The sequence below is a fragment of the Schistocerca gregaria genome, chromosome 3 (assembly GCF_023897955.1).
Source record: "Schistocerca gregaria isolate iqSchGreg1 chromosome 3, iqSchGreg1.2, whole genome shotgun sequence".
Taxonomy (NCBI): Eukaryota; Metazoa; Arthropoda; class Insecta; order Orthoptera; family Acrididae; genus Schistocerca; species Schistocerca gregaria.
The window spans coordinates 632,366,642-632,386,626 of NC_064922.1; the positions used below are offsets into that span (position 1 = coordinate 632,366,642).

General features: G+C 43.6%; 1 protein-coding gene across 1 annotated transcript in view; it reads left to right on the forward strand.

Moving 5' to 3' along the window:
- The window catches only part of LOC126355537 (dipeptidase 1-like), a 399,494-nt gene that overhangs the window by 245,461 nt on the left and 134,048 nt on the right, over nt 1-19,985 (forward strand). Inside the window, exon 6 of the mRNA XM_050005883.1 lies at nt 2,975-3,185. Coding sequence (XP_049861840.1) covers nt 2,975-3,185 — 211 coding nt within the window. The remainder of the gene's footprint in view (nt 1-2,974; nt 3,186-19,985) is intronic.

The window sequence follows — 19,985 nt, forward strand, 5'->3', positions numbered from 1 at the left end:
GCACACAGGCATGATCAACTGCGAACAGTGTGGTTTCTCTAGAGAGAAGGAGTAGCTGCTTCATACATTCACAAGATATCTGTAAGCCGTATGTGGGGTAAGATCACAAAGTCCCACATCCATGTTTCGGTGTATATCGAAGGTCAGATATGGCTGTGACTGAGCTGAAATATGCAAAAGCACTGGGTGTCCAGCAGTTGCACTCAAACCAAACAATTCCCAGCGCGTCAGTGTGCTATAGTGGAGCACAGATGAATGACGTTTGATGAAGTAGAGAAGCAAATAGGTTTTTCACGGGGATCGGCCAAATCTTCATCCATATGGGTTTAAAGATGAGGAAGGTGTGTGCGCAGTGGGTGTCCCATTACCTCATCACTGTGCAGAAAACAGAAGTGTGTGGAGATATGCCAACAGATAGTGCAGTAGTGCAGTGCAGATCCAGCTGAGTTCTTTGGGAGTCTGGTCACCATCGACGAAGCATGTGCCTTCCAAGAGACTCCATCGCAGAAAATAAAAACACTAGTCTAGGGAGTGGACGCATACTGGAAACCCTCTTCCCAAGAAGACACGGCCAGGGCGGATTATGAAATGGATCTTGTGGACCGGCTCCTTCGCAGTACAGTCCTTATCACTATCAGTACTGCACTTCACTGCACCAACTCCGCCGAAGCATTCAACAATACCGCCACAGCAAATGGGGCCGTTGCGTTCTGAGCCAACACGACAATGCGTGGACAGATGGCAGTCGCCAGATCATTGTCACCATGCGTCAACTACCATGTACAGACACGCCATATTATTCGCTGGATCTGGCTTTAGCGACTAAGCCGTATTCGACATACGAAAGAGGTCATGCTGATTAAGAAGTCCGTCACCAACGACGAGTTTCATGCAGTTGTCCACCAGCGGCACCGAGATTCCCGAAAGCTGCCAGAATGAAGGGAACAGTGCATGGATATTGGCGGGAAATACCTGTAATATTAGGTTAGAGCATGATTTCGTAGTGTTTTTCCATAAGTTTAATAAACACAACAGTTACACATGACAGGGATTTTAGTCATCAATTATATATTATCTTTCACTTTTAACAACAGTCTACACTATTAACAACAGTTTACCAACGCTGAGGCTACTTTTGCATTCCGCGACTATAGGAATCACGTGGATTTGTAGAGAACAACTTGTAGAGCCAAGTTCGGAACGCGTTTTCATCCGGAAAGGAAGTTCCTTGAAGACTGTTCGATAAAGAGCTTAAAAGGTGAAGATCAGGTGCATAAGGTGGAAGCTGAATGACTTCCCAACCCAACTGCTGCACAGTGTTTTTCTCAGTCTAGCAAAGCGAGGGCGGGCGTTATCGTGGAGCAGCATGACAGCACGCAGTCCTCCTGATGGCTGTTCTTGAAATGTGTCTGCAAGAAGCCTCAGTTTTTAATGATAAATGTCAGCAGTGATGGATACAGCGTGTGGAAGCAATTTGTAGTACACCACACCGTCACTGTTCCACCAGATGTAGAACATTATCTGTTGTGGATGCCCGCATGTCTTTGTACAGAGAGCTGCTGCTTGGTTTGGTCTCAACTATTCCTTTCTTTTCCCTATATTAGCATAAAGACACATTTTTTGTCACCAGTAACAATATAGAATAGGAATGGTAGGCGCTGTTCACGAGCCAACTTATGAGGGGCAAGCAGTGATGTACATATGCTCACCTGTTTTTTTTTTTTTGTAATTTTGGCTTAGCGCATGCTTTAAACGATTTTTGAACCTTCCCCATGGCGTGCAAATGTCGCACAATGATGTAATGATCACAATTAATCACATTGGGCAGTTCTCGAATACACTGACGTGGATCATTGCGGAATAGTTCATCAAAACGCGAAGGTCTTCCTGAACGTGGAGAGACACTAACGTCAAGACGGTCCTCCTTTAAACGAGAACACCACTGTCTTGCCGTGCTTTGTCCAATGGCATCTTCTCCATACATGGTACAAATGTTAATATCTGCCTCCGCCGGTGTCACCGTGTGCTGAACAGAAGAATGTGCGGAAATGTTCCGAATTCTCCACTTGGCACTCTGTTTTCTAACGCCCACAGCTCCTCTCACTATCTGCAGACCACAAAATGACAATATGTAAATTCACATAACAACAGAGAATTACAAACCTTGCCGCAGTGGATACACCGGTTCCCGTGAGATCACCGAAGTTAAGGGCTATCGGGCGTGGTCGGCACTTTGAAGGGTGATTATCCAGGCCGCCATGCGCTGTGGCCATTTTTCGGGATGCACTCAACCTCGGGATGCCAATTGAGGAGCTACTCGACCGAACAGTGTCGGATTCGGTCAAAAATACCATCATAACGACTGGGAGAGCGGGTTGCTGACCCCACGCCCCTCCTATCCGCATCCTCAACCGAGGATGACACGGCGGTCGGAAGGTCCCGGTAGGCCACTCGTGGACTGAAGACGGAGTTCTTTTTTTATATAAACAAACCCTTAGTAACCGGAATAGGAACATGCAAAACAAAAACACTTCGAACCTATGCACTGCCCTAATATAATCTCTGTTCCTTTTTCACTAAATGGTTCCTGAAAGGATACAGTGTCAATAATTTTTGGACGTCCCAGGTAAAACAGTCCCCCAAGTAAAAAGGTTCCTGTCATTCAGTCAGGCCAAGGTATTTTGGAGATTCCCTAGATTGTAACGCGAATGGCAGAACTGCAAGTTGTGTCCTAAATTTTCTCACTTACGCCTACCTTCGCCCCTCTCCCAGCCTACTGAAATATTGGCCTGTAATGGGCTGGATCTCTAACAACTCGCTCTACTCCTCGGAGCAGGGAATGAAAGGTACAAAAAAAAGTAAAGGAGAAAGTGAACCAGCTCGGTGATTGATTAGCTGGCACGAGGGCGACACCTGGCAGCGGCGGCGGTGCCGCCGCGACGGCCGAGTAGTGAGAGGCTGTACTTTTCGGCAGGGCAGACTCTTCGGCGGCTGGCGAGTTGGCCGACGACCAGGAGTTGCCGCCCGCCACGGCCTCGCCCCTGCCTCCGCCTCCGCCGCCCCCGCCGTCGCCGTCGCCCACGCCCCTCGTGCTGGCCGACGCCGCCGCGGACGCTGACCCGCCGGCCGAACTCCTGCCGGGTCTCTCTGCTGTCCGCCGTCCCGGGCTCACGGAATTCGGCAGGGTGAGTACACGCCGTCTTCCAAAGCGGCTACGAAATTTTTTATCAGGTTGGTGGATATGAGCATTGTTCTTTAGATTGGCGTGTGTCTAGAGATGACAAAATAATACATTACGAATTTTTTGTTTGTGTCCAATTTCACTTTTAAGGTATTCGTTAAAAACAGCCTTTTTTAGTCAACTTCAGGCTATCTTTTCAAGATGGTCTCGAGAGACACCAAGATCTGCATAATCCGTTCGCATATTGCATTATGCTTACTACCTGAGCCCTCATCTTATTCTGTTACTCGCTCCTGTGAATTCGAACGCGTTATGCAGATCTTGGTATCTCTCGCCTCCATCTTGAAAAGATAACCTGAAGGTGCCTAAATAAGGCGAAACGCGTCGTTGAAAAATAAAAAAAAAAAATGAAAATAAATTGCAACCAAGACTGTTTTTAACCAATACTTGTTTGCTGTATGCCACGTATGGATTGGAAGGAATTCACTTTCAAGGGGTAAAATACAGGCCAAAAAGTAATTTGGTATTTTAGACTCGGAGGGAATATATTCGAAAAGATGAAACGCGAAAAACGTCCTCCAAATAAAAGTTAACAGGTAATTAATGTACTTATTAAATGTACAATCAACATTTGTACTAATCTGAAATTTTGCAGAATACTCCACCACCACGCACTAATTCTGAAAAATGAACACTTTTGTCACTTTATAAACTGAAGAAGCTTTCAACTCGCATACATCCTTGTGCAATAAAGCTGGCTTCTGAAATACCACTTTTTGGAAATTAAGTTGTACACAGTACGCTGTTAGTATATTTTCGAGAAATCTAATTGAAACACCTCAACAGTCGTCAGTGTTCTAACTATTTAGTTTACTTAAATTTGTTTAATGTTTTTAAATTACTATTTTGCGTTATAATTTATGGTTGTTTTGTATTTCAGTTTACTGATCCACTTATGCGTATTTCGTTACCTCAAAATAATAAGTGACTCACTATCGTGATAGAAGATAATTACAATAATGCTGGCCCGTAAAGAAATGTTTAAAACATAACATTTCTTTACACTGTGCACATGAAATAAACGAAATCGAAATTTCCTCACATGCTGTACAGTACATGAAAGACAAGACAATATACCTGCAAAATTTAGCAGGATTTCAAAGTGTAGCGGGTGGTTCTCCGAATAACCTGGTTTGTTTCAAGCATACACTCCTGGAAATGGAAAAAAGAACACATTGACACCGGTGTGTCAGACCCACCATACTTACTCCGGACACTGCGTGAGGGCTGTACAAGCAATGATCACACGCACGGCACAGCGGACACACCAGGAACCGCGGTGTTGGCCGTCGAATGGGGCTAGCTGCCCAGCATTTGTGCACCGCCGCCGTCAGTGTCAGCCAGTTTGCCGTGGCATACGGGGCTCCATCGCAGTCTTTAACACTGGTAGCATGCCGCGACAGCGTGGACGTGAACCGTATGTGCAGTTGACGGACTTTGAGCGAGGGCGTATAATGGGCATGCGGGAGGCCGTGTGGACGTACCGCCGAATTGCTCAACACAAGGGGCGTGAGGTCTCCACAGTACATCCATGTTGTCGCCAGTGGTCGGCGGAAGGTGCACGTACACAGATGCACGCCAAGACCGTAGGATCCTACACAGTGCCGTAGGGAACCGCACCGCCACTTCCCAGCAAATAAGGGACACTGTTTCTGCTGGGGTATCGGCGAGGACCATTCGCAACCGTCTCCATGAAGCTGGGCTACGGTCCCGCACACCGTTAGGCCGTCTTCCGCTCACGCCACAACATCGTACAGCCCGCCTCCAGTGGTGTCGCGACAAGCGTGAATGGAGGGACGAATGGAGATGTGTCGTCTTCAGCGATGAGAGTCGCTTGTGCCTTGGTGCCAATGATGGACGTATGCGTGTTTGGCGCCGTGCAGGTGAGAGCCACAATCAGGACTGCATACGACCGAGGCACACAGGGCCAACACCCGGCATCATGGTGTGGGGAGCGATCTCCTACACTGGCCGTACACCTCTGGTGATCGTCGAGGGGACACTGAATAGTGCACGGTACATCCAAACCGTCATCGAACCCATCGTTCTACCATTCCTAGACCGGCCACGGTACTTGCTGTTCCCACAGGACAATGCACGTCCGCATGTATCCCGTGCCACCAAACGTGCTCTAGAAGGTGTAAGTCAACTACCCTGGCCAGCAAGATCTCCGGATCTGTCCCCCATTGAGCATGTTTGGGACTGGATGAAGCGTCGTCTCACGCGGTCTGCACGTCCAGCACGAACGCTGGTCCAACTGAGGCGCCAGGTGGAAATGGCATGGCAAGCCGTTCCACAGGACTACATCCAGCATCTCTACGATCGTCTCCATGGGAGAATAGCAGCCTGCATTGCTGCGAAAGGTGGATATACACTGTACTAGTGCCGACATTGTGCATGCTCTTTTGCCTGTGTCTATGTGCCTGTGGTTCTGTCAGTGTGATCATGTGATGTATCTGACCCCAGGAATGTGTCAATAAAGTTTCCCCTTCCTGGGACAATGAATTCACGGTGTTCTTATTTCAATTTCCAGGAGTGTATTTACGTAGTTTGTTAAGCCTTGGCGAAGAGAACTGATTATGTACTAATGACAGCAGATGATTACATTGTTTCTCAAGCAGACACTGGCATCATAATATTCAACGGAACTAGATCCGAAAGCCTTCCCAGAAAGTTGTTCTAAGTCTGCAAGCTGTACACGTCCCACGGTTGTACAAGTGCCGTAAAATGCTTTAGGATCACCAGATGAACAAGTTCCTTGTCCTCAGGTACGAGTTCTAAACATTACTCTCACAATGACCTCTAACAATAATACAGATATTTCTCCCTCACTGTGCCAGGAAATATCTTTCAAATACCCTCTAACATAGTTAATCATTCGTTTACCAGGTTTCGATACTGTCACAAAGACATTCCCCCCCCCATGAACCATGGACCTTGCCGTTGGTGGGGAGGCTTGCGTGCCTCAGCGATACAGATGGCCGTACCGTAGGTGCAACCACAACGGAGGGGTATCTGTTGAGAGGCCAGACAAACGTGTGGTTCCTGAAGAGGGGCAGCAGCCTTTTCAGTAGTTGCAGGGGCAACAGTCTGGATGATTGACTGATCTGGCCTTGCAACATTAACCAAAACGGCCTTGCTGTGCTGGTACTGCGAACGGCTGAAAGCAAGGGGAAACTACAGCCGTAATTTTTCCCGAGGGCATGCAGCTTTACTGTATGATTAAATGATGATGGCATCCTCTTGGGTAAAATATTCCGGAGTTAAAATAGTCCCCCATTCGGATCTCCGGGCGGGGACTACTCAGGAGGATGTCGTTATCAGGAGAAAGAAAACTGGCGTTCTACGGATCGGAGCGTGGAATGTCAGATCCCTTAATCGGGCAGGTAGGTTAGAAAATTTAAAAAGGGAAATGGATAGGTTAAAGTTAGATATAGTGGGAATTAGTGAAGTTCGGTGGCAGGAGGAACAAGACTTCTGGTCAGGTGACTACAGGGTTATAAACACAAGATCAAATAGGGGTAATGTAGGAGTAGGTTTAATAATGAATAGGAAAATAGGAATGCGGGTAAGCTACTACAAACAGCATAGTGAACGCATTATTGTGGCCAAGATAGATACGAAGCCCACACCCACTACAGTAGTACAAGTTTATATGACAACTAGCTCTGCAGATGATGAATAAATTGAAGAAATGTACGATGAAATAAAAGAAATTATTCAGATAGTGAAGGGAGACGAAAATTTAATAGTAATGGGTGACTGGAATTCGAGTGTAGGAAAAGGGAGAGAAGGAAACATAGTAGGTGAATATGGATTGGGGCTAAGAAATGAAAGAGGAAGCCGCCTAGTAGAATTTTGCACAGAGCACAACTTAATCATAGCTAACACTTGGTTTAAGAATCATGAAAGAAGGTTGTATACGTGGAAGAACCCTGGAGATACTAAAAGGTATCAGATAGATTATATAATGGTAAGACAGAGATTTAGGAACCAGGTTTTAAGTTGTAAGACATTTCCAGGGGCAGATGTGGACTCTGACCACAATCTATTGGTTATGACCTGTAGATTAAAACTGAAGAAACTGCAAAAATGTGGGAAATTAAGGAGATGGGATCTGGATAAACTGAAAGAACCAGAGGTTGTACAGAGTTTCAGAGAGAGCATAAGGGAACAATTGACAGGAATAGGGGAAAGAAATACAGTAAAAGAAGAATGGGTAGCTCTGAGGGATGTAGCAGTGAAGGCAGCAGAGGATAAAGTAGGTACAAAGACGAGGGCTGCTAGAAATCCTTGGGTAACAGAAGAAATATTGAATTTAATTGATGAAAGGAGAAAATATAATAATTCAGTAAAAGAAGCAGGCAAAAAGGAATACAAACGTCTCAAAAATGAGATCGAAAGGAAGTGCAAAATGGCTAAACAGGGATGGCTAGAGGACAATTGTAAGGATGTAGAAGCTTATCTCACTAGGGGTAAGATAGATACTGCCTACAGGAAAATTAAAGAGACCTTTGGAGAGAAAAGAACCACGTGTATGAATATCAAGAGCTCAGTTGGCAGTTCAGTTCTAAGCAAAAAAGGGAAGGCAGAAAGGTGGAAGGAGTATATAGAAGGTTTATACAAGGGCGATGTACTTGAGGACAATATTATGGAAATAGAAAAGGATGTAGATGAAGAAGAAATGGGAGATACGATACTGTGTGAAGAGTTTGACAGAGCACTGAAAGACCTGAGTCGAAACAAGGCCCCCGGAGTAGACAACATTCCATTAGAACTACTGACGGCCTTGGGAGAGCCAGTCATGACAAAACTCTACCAGCTGGTGAGCAAGATGTATGAGACAGGCGAAATACCCTCAGACTTCAAGAAGAATATAATAATTCCAATCCCAAAGAAAGCAGGTGCTGACAGATGTGATAATTACCGAACTATCAGTTTAATAAGCCACGGCTGCAAAATACTAACGCGAATTCTTTACAGACGAATGGAAAAACTGGTAGATGCAGACCTCGGGGAGGATCAGTTTGGATTCCGTCGAAATGTTGGAACACGTGAGGCAATACTGACCTTACGTCTTATCTTAGAAGAAAGATTAAGAAAAGGCAAACCTACGTTTCTAGCATTTGTAGACTTAGAGAAAGCTTTTGACAATGTTGACTGGAATACTCTTTTTCAAATTCTAAAGGTGGCAGGGGTAAAATACAGGGAGCGAAAGGCTATGTACAATTTGTACAGAATCCAGATGGCAGTAATAAGAGTCGAGGGGCATGAAAGGGAAGCAGTGGTTGGGAAAGGAGTGAGACAGGGTTGTAGCCTCTCCCCGATGTTATTCAATCTGTATATTGAGCAAGCAGTAAAGGAAACAAAAGAAAAATTTGGAGTAGGTATTAAAACTCATGGAGACGAAGTAAAAACTTTGAGGTTCGCCGATGACATTGTAATTCTGTCAGAGACGGCAAAGGACTTGGAAGAGCAGTTGAACGGAATGGACAGTGTCTTGAAAGGAGGATATAAGATGAACATTAACAAAAGCAAAACGAGGATAATGGAATGTAGTCAAATTAAATCGGGTGATGGTGAGGGAATTAGATTAGGAAATGAGACACTTAAAGTAGTAAAGGAGTTTTGCTATTTAGGAAGTAAAATAACTGATGATGGTCGAAGTAGAGAGGATATAAAATGTAGACTGGCAATGGCAAGGAAAGCATTTCTGAAGAAGAGAAATTTGTTAACATCGAATATAGATTTATGTATCAGGAAGTCGTTTCTGAATGTATTTGTTTGGAGTGTAGCCATGTATGGAAGTGAAACATGGACGATAACTAGTTTGGACAAGAAGAGAATAGAAGCTTTCGAAATGTGGTGCTACAGAAGAATACTGAAGATAAGGTGGATAGATCACGTAACTAATGAGGAGGTATTGAATAGGATTGGGGAGAAGAGAAGTTTGTGGCACAACTTGACTAGAAGAAGGGATCGGTTGGTAGGACATGTTTTGAGGCATCAAGGGATCACATATTTAGCGTTGGAGGGCAGCGTGGAGGGTAAAAATCGTAGAGGGAGACCGAGAGATGAGTACACTAAGCAGATTCAGAAGGATGTAGGTTGCAGTAGGTACTGGGAGATGAAGCAGCTTGCACAGGATAGAGTAGCATGGAGAGCTGCATCAAACCAGTCTCAGGACTGAAGACAACAACAACAACAACAAAGACATTTGGTCCTTCAAAAGGGGATTCGAGAATCATCGGCCTAAACTCACCATTAGTTTCTTTTAAAACCGTTGGAAGCCTGATGATGCGCATGGAAAAAAACCCTTTTGAGCGTCGTACCTGAGGGCAGGAAACATCTGGTCATCCCAAAGCACTCGATGGCACAGTTACAGCGGTGGAACGCATACGGTTTTCGATGTTGGAAGAACTTTGAGAGAACATTTTCCGATCTAGTTCAATTGAATGATTATGATGTCAGTCTCCACTTAAGAAACAATATAATCAAAAAGCAGTCATTAGTACATAATCAATTCTCTTTGACAAGGCTTGCAGATTTACTAGAATATGCAATATACAAATCAGGATACTCAGAAAATCATTCGTGACAGTTTAAAATCCTGCTGAATTTTGTTTTAGATTGTTACCTCCCTCGTGTATATTACATGAAGAAATTTAACTCATTTTATGTGCACGTTGTGAAAAAACGTTAGGTTTTTTGTGATTTAATTACAGATTATTATTTTGTAGTTATTCTACAGCATAACATGAGTTACAATTTGCATTGAAACGTTAAATTAAAAAAAGAGACCATGAATGTAAATTGTAAAATAACAATTAAAAATGTAATACGAATATAAGTAAAATAGACGATGAGAATAATGACAAATTTTGACATATTTTAATTAGGTATGTTGTAAATCAAGCGTGACAACATAAAGAGTGCAACGGGAATTCCATTGTTACATGCAAAGGACAGAGCGGATAGATGGAAAGAGTAGATTGAAAGTCTCTATGAGGGGGAAGATCAGTCACATGTTATAGAAGAAGAAACAGGAGTCGATTTAGAAGAGACAGGGAATCCAGCATTAGAATCAAAATTTAAAAGAGCTCTGGAGGACCTACGATGAAACAAGGCAGAAAGGATAGATAACATTCCATCAGAATTTCTAAAATCGTTGGGTGAAGTGGCAACAAAACGACTATTCACAATGGTATGTAGAATGTATGACTCTGGCTATGTACCATCGCACTTTCGGAAATGACTCATCCACACAATTCCGAAGACAGCAAGAGCTGACAAGTGCGAGAATTATCGCACAACCAGCATAACAGCTCATTCATCCAAGTTGCTGACAAGATTAGCATACAGATGGATGGAAAAGGATACTGAGCGTGCCCTAACTGACGATCAGTTTGGCTTTACGAGAGGTAAAGGCCGAGAGAGGCAATTCTTTCATTACGGTTAATAATGAAAGCACGACCAAAGAAAAATCAGGACACTTTCATTGTATTTGTCGGCCTGTAAAAAAGCGTTCGACAGTGTAAAATGGTGCAAGATGTTCGAATTCCTGCGAAAAGTAGGGGTAAACTATAGGGATATGTAATATGTACAACAGCCAAGAGGGAACAAAAAGAGTGCACGAACAAGAAAGAAGTACTCATATTAAAAAGAGTGTAAGACAAGGATGCAGCCTTTCGTCCCTATTGTTCAATCTGTACATCGAGAAAGCAATGATGGCAACAAAAAAAAGGTTCAGGAGTGAAATTAAAATTGACGGTGGAAGGATATCAATCATACGATTCGCTGATAACATTACTACTCTGAGTGAAAGTGAAGAAGAATTACATGATCTGCTGAACGGAATGAACAGTCTAATGACTACAGAGTATGGGTTGAGAGTATATTGAAGAAAGGCGAAGGTAATGAGAAGTAGTAGAAATGTGAACAGCGAGAAACTTAACAGCAGCACTGATGCTCACGAAGTAGATGAAGTTAAGGAATTCTGCTACCTACGCAGTAAAATAACCGATGATGGATGGAGCGAGGAGGACATCAAAAGCAGACTAGAAATGGCACAAAGAACATTCCTGGACAAGATAAGCCAACTAATATCAAATATCGGCCTTAATTTGAGGAATGAATTTCTGAGAATGTACGTCTTGAGTATAGCGTTGTATGTTAGTGGAACATGGACTGTGGGAAAACCGGAAAAGAAGACAGTCAAAGCATTTGAGATGTGGTGCTAAAGATGAATGTAGAAAATTAGGTGGACTGATAAGGTAAGGAATGAGAAAGTTCAGCGCAGAATCGCAGAGGAAAGAAACATCTGGAAATCACGGATAAGGAGGTGGGACAGGATGATTGGACATCTGTTAAGACATGAAGAAATGACTCCCATGGTACTAGCGGGACCTGTAGAGGACAAATTACTTCCTTTCTAGCAGCAGTTTAACGTACTTTTCCAAACCAACGAAGGGTAGCTACCAAATCGACAAAAGCACGGGTCATTCCCGTTTTCAAGATGGGTCATACAAAGACGCATATAATTATAGGCTTAGATAGTTGACTTCAGGATGTTATAGAATTAAGCAATACGCTTTATGTCAAACAATTATGATGTTTTTGGAGAATGAAACTCTCCTCAATAGAAATAAACATGGATTCGGCAAACAGATATCTTGTGAAACTTCGCTCTATCCGTTCCTCAATGAGATGGACACAGATTTATACAACGGCCCTCAGGTTGTTGCCGTGTTCCGTAACTTCAGGAAGGCATTTATGCCATCCCGCACGGCTACTTACCGAAAAATATACGAGAACCCCAAGGAGATGTGATGGGAGCGTCACTGTTTTCAGTGTATATCAGGTTTACATGCGTTACCCACGGTCCCTGCTGTCGAGATATCTTCGCAGGTACCGGGAGCGGTTGGGCCACCCTCTGCCGAAGGGGAGTCGCGGGTTCAACGGCGTTCGCTTCGCACGAGGCGGAGGATCAATGTGGAGGCTGGCCGTGTGGCATCGCCCGCACTGCCTGTGAGTGGACATGTGGCCACTCCTTTAGCAAGGTCCGAGCAGGAAAACGGGAGGAGGGGTTTATTAGTAAATGGGAGCTCCAATGTTAGGCGGATGATGCAGCCCCTTAGGGAAGTAGCGGAAAGGTCGGGGAAGAAGGCTAGTCTTCACTCTGTCTGCCTGCCGCAGTGTCTCAACGGAGATGTGCCCTGGGTGCAACCGACTGCAGATTGTTGGTCATGTCGGCACCAATGACTCCTGCCCTCTGGGTTCAGAAGTCATCCTGAGTTCATAAAGGCGGTTGGTGGAGATGGTGAAGGCGGAAAGCCTCGCTCGCGGGGTGGAATGTGAGCTAACTATTTGTAGAGTCGTTCCCAGAACCGATCGCGGTCTTGTGGTTTGGAGCAGAGTGGGAGGTTGAAACCAGAGGCTCAGACGATTCTGCGGAGACCTGTGGTGCAAATATGTCGACCTCCTCTTTCGGGTGGAGATATGTAGGGTCCCCCTGAAAAGGTCTGACGTGCACTGCACGCAGGAAGCGGTTACAAGTGTAGAGGAGTACGTGTGGAGTGCTTATGTGGGTATCTTAGGTTAGAGAATTCCCTCTGTGGGCCCGACAAGACATCTCCTGAGACGCGACAAGGTAGCAGTAGGCAAAACGCAACAGGGAATCACGATATAAATGTGGCAATAGTAAACTGCAGGAGCGTCAATTCCAAGGTCCCAGAACATCTCTCATTAATAAAAAATGGTTCAAATGGGTCTGAGCACTATGGGACTCAACTGCTGTGGTCATTAATCCCCTAGAACTTAGAACTACTTAAACCTGACTAACCTAAGGACATCACACACATCCATGCCCGAGGCAGGATTCGAACCTGCGACCGTAGCAGTCGCACGGTTCCGGACTGCGCGCCTAGAACCGCGAGACCACCGCGGCCGGCTCTCATTAATAAACGGCCACAATGCCCACATAGTACTAGGGACGGAAAGTTGGCTGAAACCTGATGTAAACAGTATTGAAATTCTAAACTCTTTTTTTGTGATTTTTCCAAGGTGTTCGATCGTCCAGCTCATGATACTCACTTAGAAAAAATCATGTTATATGGAAGTGATGGCTTTACACACAGCTGCTTTGAATCACACTTAACAAACAGAATGCAAAAAGTTGTACTGTGTAATGCAGTGTCAGAAAGGTAGAAAATGTGAGCGACTTTGGAACATAAATTTACAAACCCCAGTCCCAGAGGGCCCAATTTTGTGTCCAATCCTATTCCTTACATAAATAAATAATGGCCCTCTTAACCATCAAAAATTAAAATTGATACGTTTTCTAGCGGGTTCTTGGATCATATTAAATCCTATTAGATAGAAGGCAACGAAGAGTATGTATGAAGTGGTTCTGCGAAAGTGGACTGTCCCTACACACTACATTCACTTCAGCACTAAAAGCAGTCATAAAAACCAAAGATGTAGTGCATGATCAAGAGCAAATGAACATTTGAAACGGAATAAAGTATATTACTGTGTTTCTTGGACAGTTAGGTTCAGCTACTTTTGCTCATCGTGCAGTTACTAATCTTCGAAGCAAAAGTATCAACTTCCTGAGATATATGACATCTTTACACTCAGTGTGTCATATGGAACAATTTCCTAGGTTAATTCATCACTAAAGGAATGAACTGATTGTACAAAAGGAAACAGTTGTGATGTTTTCCCATAGGCGCCATGTAGGTATCTCTTCAATAGGCTTGGCATTTTAACTGCTCCTTTTCAATAGATATATTTTCTAATGAAATTAATCATAAGTAATCCATCGCAATTTAAAAGAAAAGTGATGTTAATCCTTACTAGAGTGGAAAATGAAGTTTATTACCCGTCGTTAAAGATGTCATTTATTCAGAAAAAGAGTTCAGTATGCAGCAACAAAATTTTTTGATCATTTACCCAATAACATGTAATGTTTGACAGGTAGCGAAGCAAGATATAAATATAAAATCATTTCTCCTGGAAAACTCCTTCTATTTCATTGATGGATTTATACTTGAAACTGATAGCCAGGAAAATAAGTATATAAATAAATAAAATAAAAAATAATAGTAATATTTCAGTAAAGTTGCATGAAAAAATAATAACGTTTTCATTAAATGACAAACTATGCATTCATATGATAAACTATGCAACTGTGTGTTGTCAGTAATTTTTAGTGTTAATTATTGTACATACCCTGCAAACTGACTAGTTTCACATAATTTCAATACAAGAACCGTGCAAACGATCTATGGAACATGAAGAAACTAACTAAATAACTAACTGTATGTGAATGATCTAATAGAATGCTTGGAAAGCCGTTTAAGGACCTTAGCAGATGATGGACTTTTCTATAAGGAGGTAGCAACGCCAGAACACAGTATCGGTTCGCCAAATGACTTGCTGAGGACTGATGAATTGTGCAGGTTCTGGCAGTTAACCCTGAACTTACATTTATTCAACATATGGCGTATATATTGTAAAAGAAATCCACTGCAGTGAAACTGCACTAATGATGACAAATTGCTCGAAACAGTATTCCCGTACAGAATATCAGGAGTAATTGTCAACAACGACTATAAATCGAAATTAGGTCATGAAACTAACAGTTGGAGTAATTGACGCTAGACTGAAATTCATACGAAGAATCTTAAGGAAATATAACTCATCCACGAAAGTAGTGAGCTACAAAGCACTTGTTAGGCCGATTATTCAACAGTCTGGCACCCGTACTACGTAGGGCCGATAGAAGAGATAGAGAAGACCCAGCTAAGAGCGATATGTTTCGTCACGAGTTCGTTTAGTCGGCAAGAGATGTTTACAAAGATGCAGAACAAACTCCAGTGGCAGACCTATAAGAGAGCCATTGAGCGTCAAGAAGGGTATTGCTATTGAAATATCGATAAATTATTTTCCGAGAAGAGCAGGGCAACATGCTGCTTGGTCGCTCATACATCTAGTGCAATGAAAACGTCGAACAAAATCGAGAAATTGGAGTTAATACCAAGGCTTACCGATACTTCTTCCCACGCACAATTCGCGACTGGAACAGGGAAGGTCAGAGCAGTTAGTTGTACGGGAAGTATCCTCCGCCACATACCGTCAGATGACTTGCGCATTGTGGAAGGCAGGTGTTATCGTACATGAGAAGTCATAAAGCTCCAGCTACCATCTCCAAAAATATCACTTTCCGACTATGAGAGTGTTAGTCTCCTCTACTTATTCATCCTTCAGTACATTAAGTTTTTCTCAGTTATGCATGATTTAAAGGAGACTACCTTGAAGGTCTGTATCTTCACTGTTCAGGAAATGTCCACTTCGGAAAACAGCCCCTCGCCATTCTTTAAATGACTGTCCTGCAATGATTTCTTCATTCAAGGAAAGAGGAGGAAGCCTTTAGGTCTATATCCAGAGAATTATGACGGTGAGGTGAAGATGTCTAGGAGCTTTTTATCGCCCTACCTTGGGATCTTAAATCAACATATGAAGGAATAACGCCCAATTCCACGTCCTAGCAGTGTCAGTGCGTTCGGAATTCCCTCGAACTCGGAAGCCAACAGACCGACATAAACATTTTGTAGTTTTAGCACCACCACTCCCTATCCAAACTGTCATCTCTGTGTACAGTTGCGCAACGGACACACACAACACTCTTCATGTAGAAGGTCCACGAATTCTTCGTTGCTGGTGAATCTTCGGGGTTGTATGGACCTGGTCCAAGAACCTTTTCGCTTCCTGACGTTTCGTCCAGAGCTATTCTGGACATCTTTGAAGGTGCTCCTGGACGTGCTGAATCTTCTCGACTGGTTAGTCGGACGTCAGAAATATGTGTCTATATCTACATCTACGTAGATACCATGTAAGCAGCTGAACGGCGTGTGGCGGAAGGTGCCTTGTGAGACTATTAGGCATTTTGTTCCCGTTCTGCTCGCAAACAGAGCGACGGGAAAACGATTGTCTATATTCCACCGAAGAGCCGTAATGTATCTCATATTATCTTTATAGTTGTTACTAAAAATGGCAGCAGCAGAATAGTTTTCAAATGCGGCTTCTCTAAATTTCTCCAATAGAGTTTCCCGAAATGAACATCGCCTTTCCTTCATAGATTTCTTCCATTTGAATTCCCGAAACATCTCCGTAACGTTTGGGTATTGTGTGAACCTACCGGTGACAATTATAGCTGTTCGCCTCTGAACTGCTCGATTTCCTTGAATACGACCTATTAGGATACGGATTCCCAACACTCGAACAGTACTCAAGAATAGGTTGCACCAGAGTCCTATATGTCTCCTTCATAGATGAACCACACCTTCCTAAAATTCTCCAAAGAAACCAAGGTCGGCCATTCGCCTTACCTACCACAGCCCTCACATACTCGTTCCATTTAGTATCGAATGTTTAAGCGAAGTGACTTTATTGCGCAGAACTCCATTAATACTGCTTTCGAACATTACGGGTTTGTGTCTTCTACTCATCCGCACCGCTGATTTGTCAGAACATCGCTGCTGTCGATGGCCTCCTGAATGTCTGTTTTCAGCTCAGCAATGGTTTTGGGGTTACTGCTGTACACCTTGTCTTTGATATAGCTCCACAAAAAGGAGTCGCATGTGTTCAGATCCGGAGAATATGGTGGCAGATCCAGGCCCATGCCAGTGATCTCTGAGTCCTCAAAGCACTCTCCCGCTTCGATAGGGTCGAGTCCCGTCTTGCTTGAACATCTTGTCGAAAACAGGGTCGCTTTGGATAATGGGGATGAAATCATGTTCCAAAAATTTAATGTATCGTTGGGTGGTCACCATGCCATCAAGTTATGTCGCACCCATTGTTCTGTGACTGGACACTGTGCACCACACAGTCACCGTCTGAGGGTAAAGAGACTTCGTGATCGCAAAATGCGGTTTCTAAGTCTCCCAAGTGCTCCAATTTTGCTTGTTGAAGAACCTGTCCAAATAAAAGTGAGCTTCGTTGCTAAACCAAATCATATCCACATCAAAGTCCTGCTCAGTAATACTGTGGACAATGGTGTTGGCGAAACACAACCGCTGTTTCTTGGTCCTGGGGCTTCATGGGTGACGAATTTGAATTTTGTATGGGGATAGATGCAGGTCTTCAACGACAATTTGTTGCGGTATCTCCCGGTTGATTCACACCTGTTGTGCAGCTCGTCTGATGGATTTTCTGGGATGATTTGAAGCACAGTGCGTCTCATCTCAATATTTTCAGGCATTTTGATCCTTCTTGGGCGACCGACCTTGCCAACACTGTTATTACGGGCACTACCCGTTCTCTCAAGCTTGCGAATCAAATTCTTGATTGTTAGCGCACTTGTACGGGTTGCCTTCAGCTTGAACTCGTTCGCAAACTATCTTTGAGCCGCAGTTGGGCTGTTATTGTTCACATGGAAGGCCTTCACAAGCGCCCAACTCTCAGGCACGCTGTACCGTGACACTTCTACGAGGAAATGTCCGACAAAAACAAGGCTCGTACTAATGCGCATACTAAGTCCGTCATGACTGTCGTACAGCCGTGCAGTTTGAACGTCTTAACGCAAATCTTCACTAGTTATGACCAATTTATTTCACATAGTTCAATAATTGTCACCCAGTGTATTCAAAGCTAGCTGCCATTCATCGCACCAACTTCAAATTTTGTCTAACTCATCTTGTCTCTTCCTACAGCCACCCAGCTTGGACACCTTACCGTACTCCACAACGTTGTCAGCAAACAACGTCAAACCACTGCCCACCCTGTTCGTCAAATTATTTGTATGTATACAGAACAACAGCTGTTCTATCACACGTCTCTGGGACGCTCCTGACGATATCCTTGCCTTTGATGAACACCCACCGTAGAGGACAACATACTGTGCTCTATACCTTAAAAAGCCTTCGAGCCACTCACGTATCTATGAACCTAATCCATAAGCTCGTACCTTCGTTAACAGCCCGCAATGACACGCTGTGTCAAATGCTTCCAAAAAACTAGTAATATTAAAACCGCCTGTTGCCTTTCATTCATAGTTTTCATTATGTGAGAAAAGAGCAAACTGAGATTCGACTCACTCGTGGACATAAGCATTTTTGGTCACAAAAAAATTTGCTACATTCGAACTGAGAATATGTTCACGGATTCTGCAGAATACAGAAATCAGGGATATCAGTCTATAATTTTGCGAGTCCGTTCTTTTACCCTTCTTATATACAGGAGTCATTTGCTCTTTCTTCCAGTCGCTTGGGAAATTGCACTGGGATAGAGACTGACGAAAATGCAGCCCAGTCAGTGCCACGGACTACTATTTGTAAACCCGAAATGGGATTCCATCCGGACCTGGTGACTCATTTTCTTTCAAATCTTGCAGTTGGTTCTCTATGCCAGGGATGCTTATTACCACTTAGTCCATTCGGGAGTCTGTCTGTTGGTGGAATGACAGTATATTTGTACGATTCCCCTGCGTGAACTATTTCTTAGACGAATAATTTGAAACTTCGCAATTCGTTGCGCCATCTTCAAGCGCCACATCCGGTGGTCAACAAGGGACTGGATGGAAGCCACAGACCCGCTTACAGATTGTACATAAGACTCGAATTTTGTTGGGTTCTCTGCCAAATATTTTGCTGAGACTGACGGTGGTATATGTTACATGCTTCGCGCATAGATCTTTTCACAGAATCTCCAGTTTCTACTGACCTTTGCTTCCTGTCACTTGCGCGTTACCTTTTGCACTGAGAGTACAATAGCCTCTGCTTCTTCAGCATTTCTCGAATTTCGTTATTGAACTGTGGACGGCCTATTATATCCTTAATCCACTTGCTAGGTTCGTGACTTCCCAGACGAAGATTTACAGTCTGCTAAACTTTGCCATAATTCCTCTATGTTCATCATGCTCTAGCTGAGTGACGTCAATTCATTGTCTATGTGCGCTGTTAACAGTTGCTTATCTGCTCGTTCTAGCAGAAACACTCTTCTTGCCTTCTTCGCCCATTTATTAACTTTAGTAATCATAGTTTCCTATAGTGACGTGATCGCTAATCAGGGTCTCTGTACCGACTTTGTCGATGTCAGGCCTGTTTGTAACTGCAAAATCTAAGGTATTTCCCTTGCTTGTGGGCTGTCGAACTAGGTACTCAAGACACCGTTCAAAAACTTGTTCAAGAGTGGTTCGCAGGCTCTAGTTTACAAATGATCAACATAGATAATCCTTGTCACAGATAAATTTTCGCTATCTTTTCTAGCCTGTCAAAGTTAAAACTCATCTATCGGTTTTGCAGAGGAGCTGTCTGTGTATCATTAAGTTTGATGGTTTATTCTTTCCTGTTATAATTGTGCCTGTTTATACAGGGTGTTATATGTACAGGTACAGACATTGTGACCTTAGGTACCTTAATATGTACCCACATCAGTGAGTTACTTATTTTTTTCTCAGCCTTTTGTACCTAAAGTTTTCTCCGCGGTCGTAACTGCGCCGTGAAGTGGACTGTGCCAGTTAGTATAGACAATTCGTTCTTCTCCTACTCATCCACACCTCAATTCGTGACATGCAACACAAAGAACATAAAAGTTAATGGTCTGCTCGCGTCACGCATACTTGTGGGTAATAACCAACGTAACAGCATACTACCCGCAGTAGCTATGATTATTAACCTCTACATGAAGCAAACACCTACGCAATGTTATTCAGCAAACTGTCCTTAGTCACCCTGCACATTTC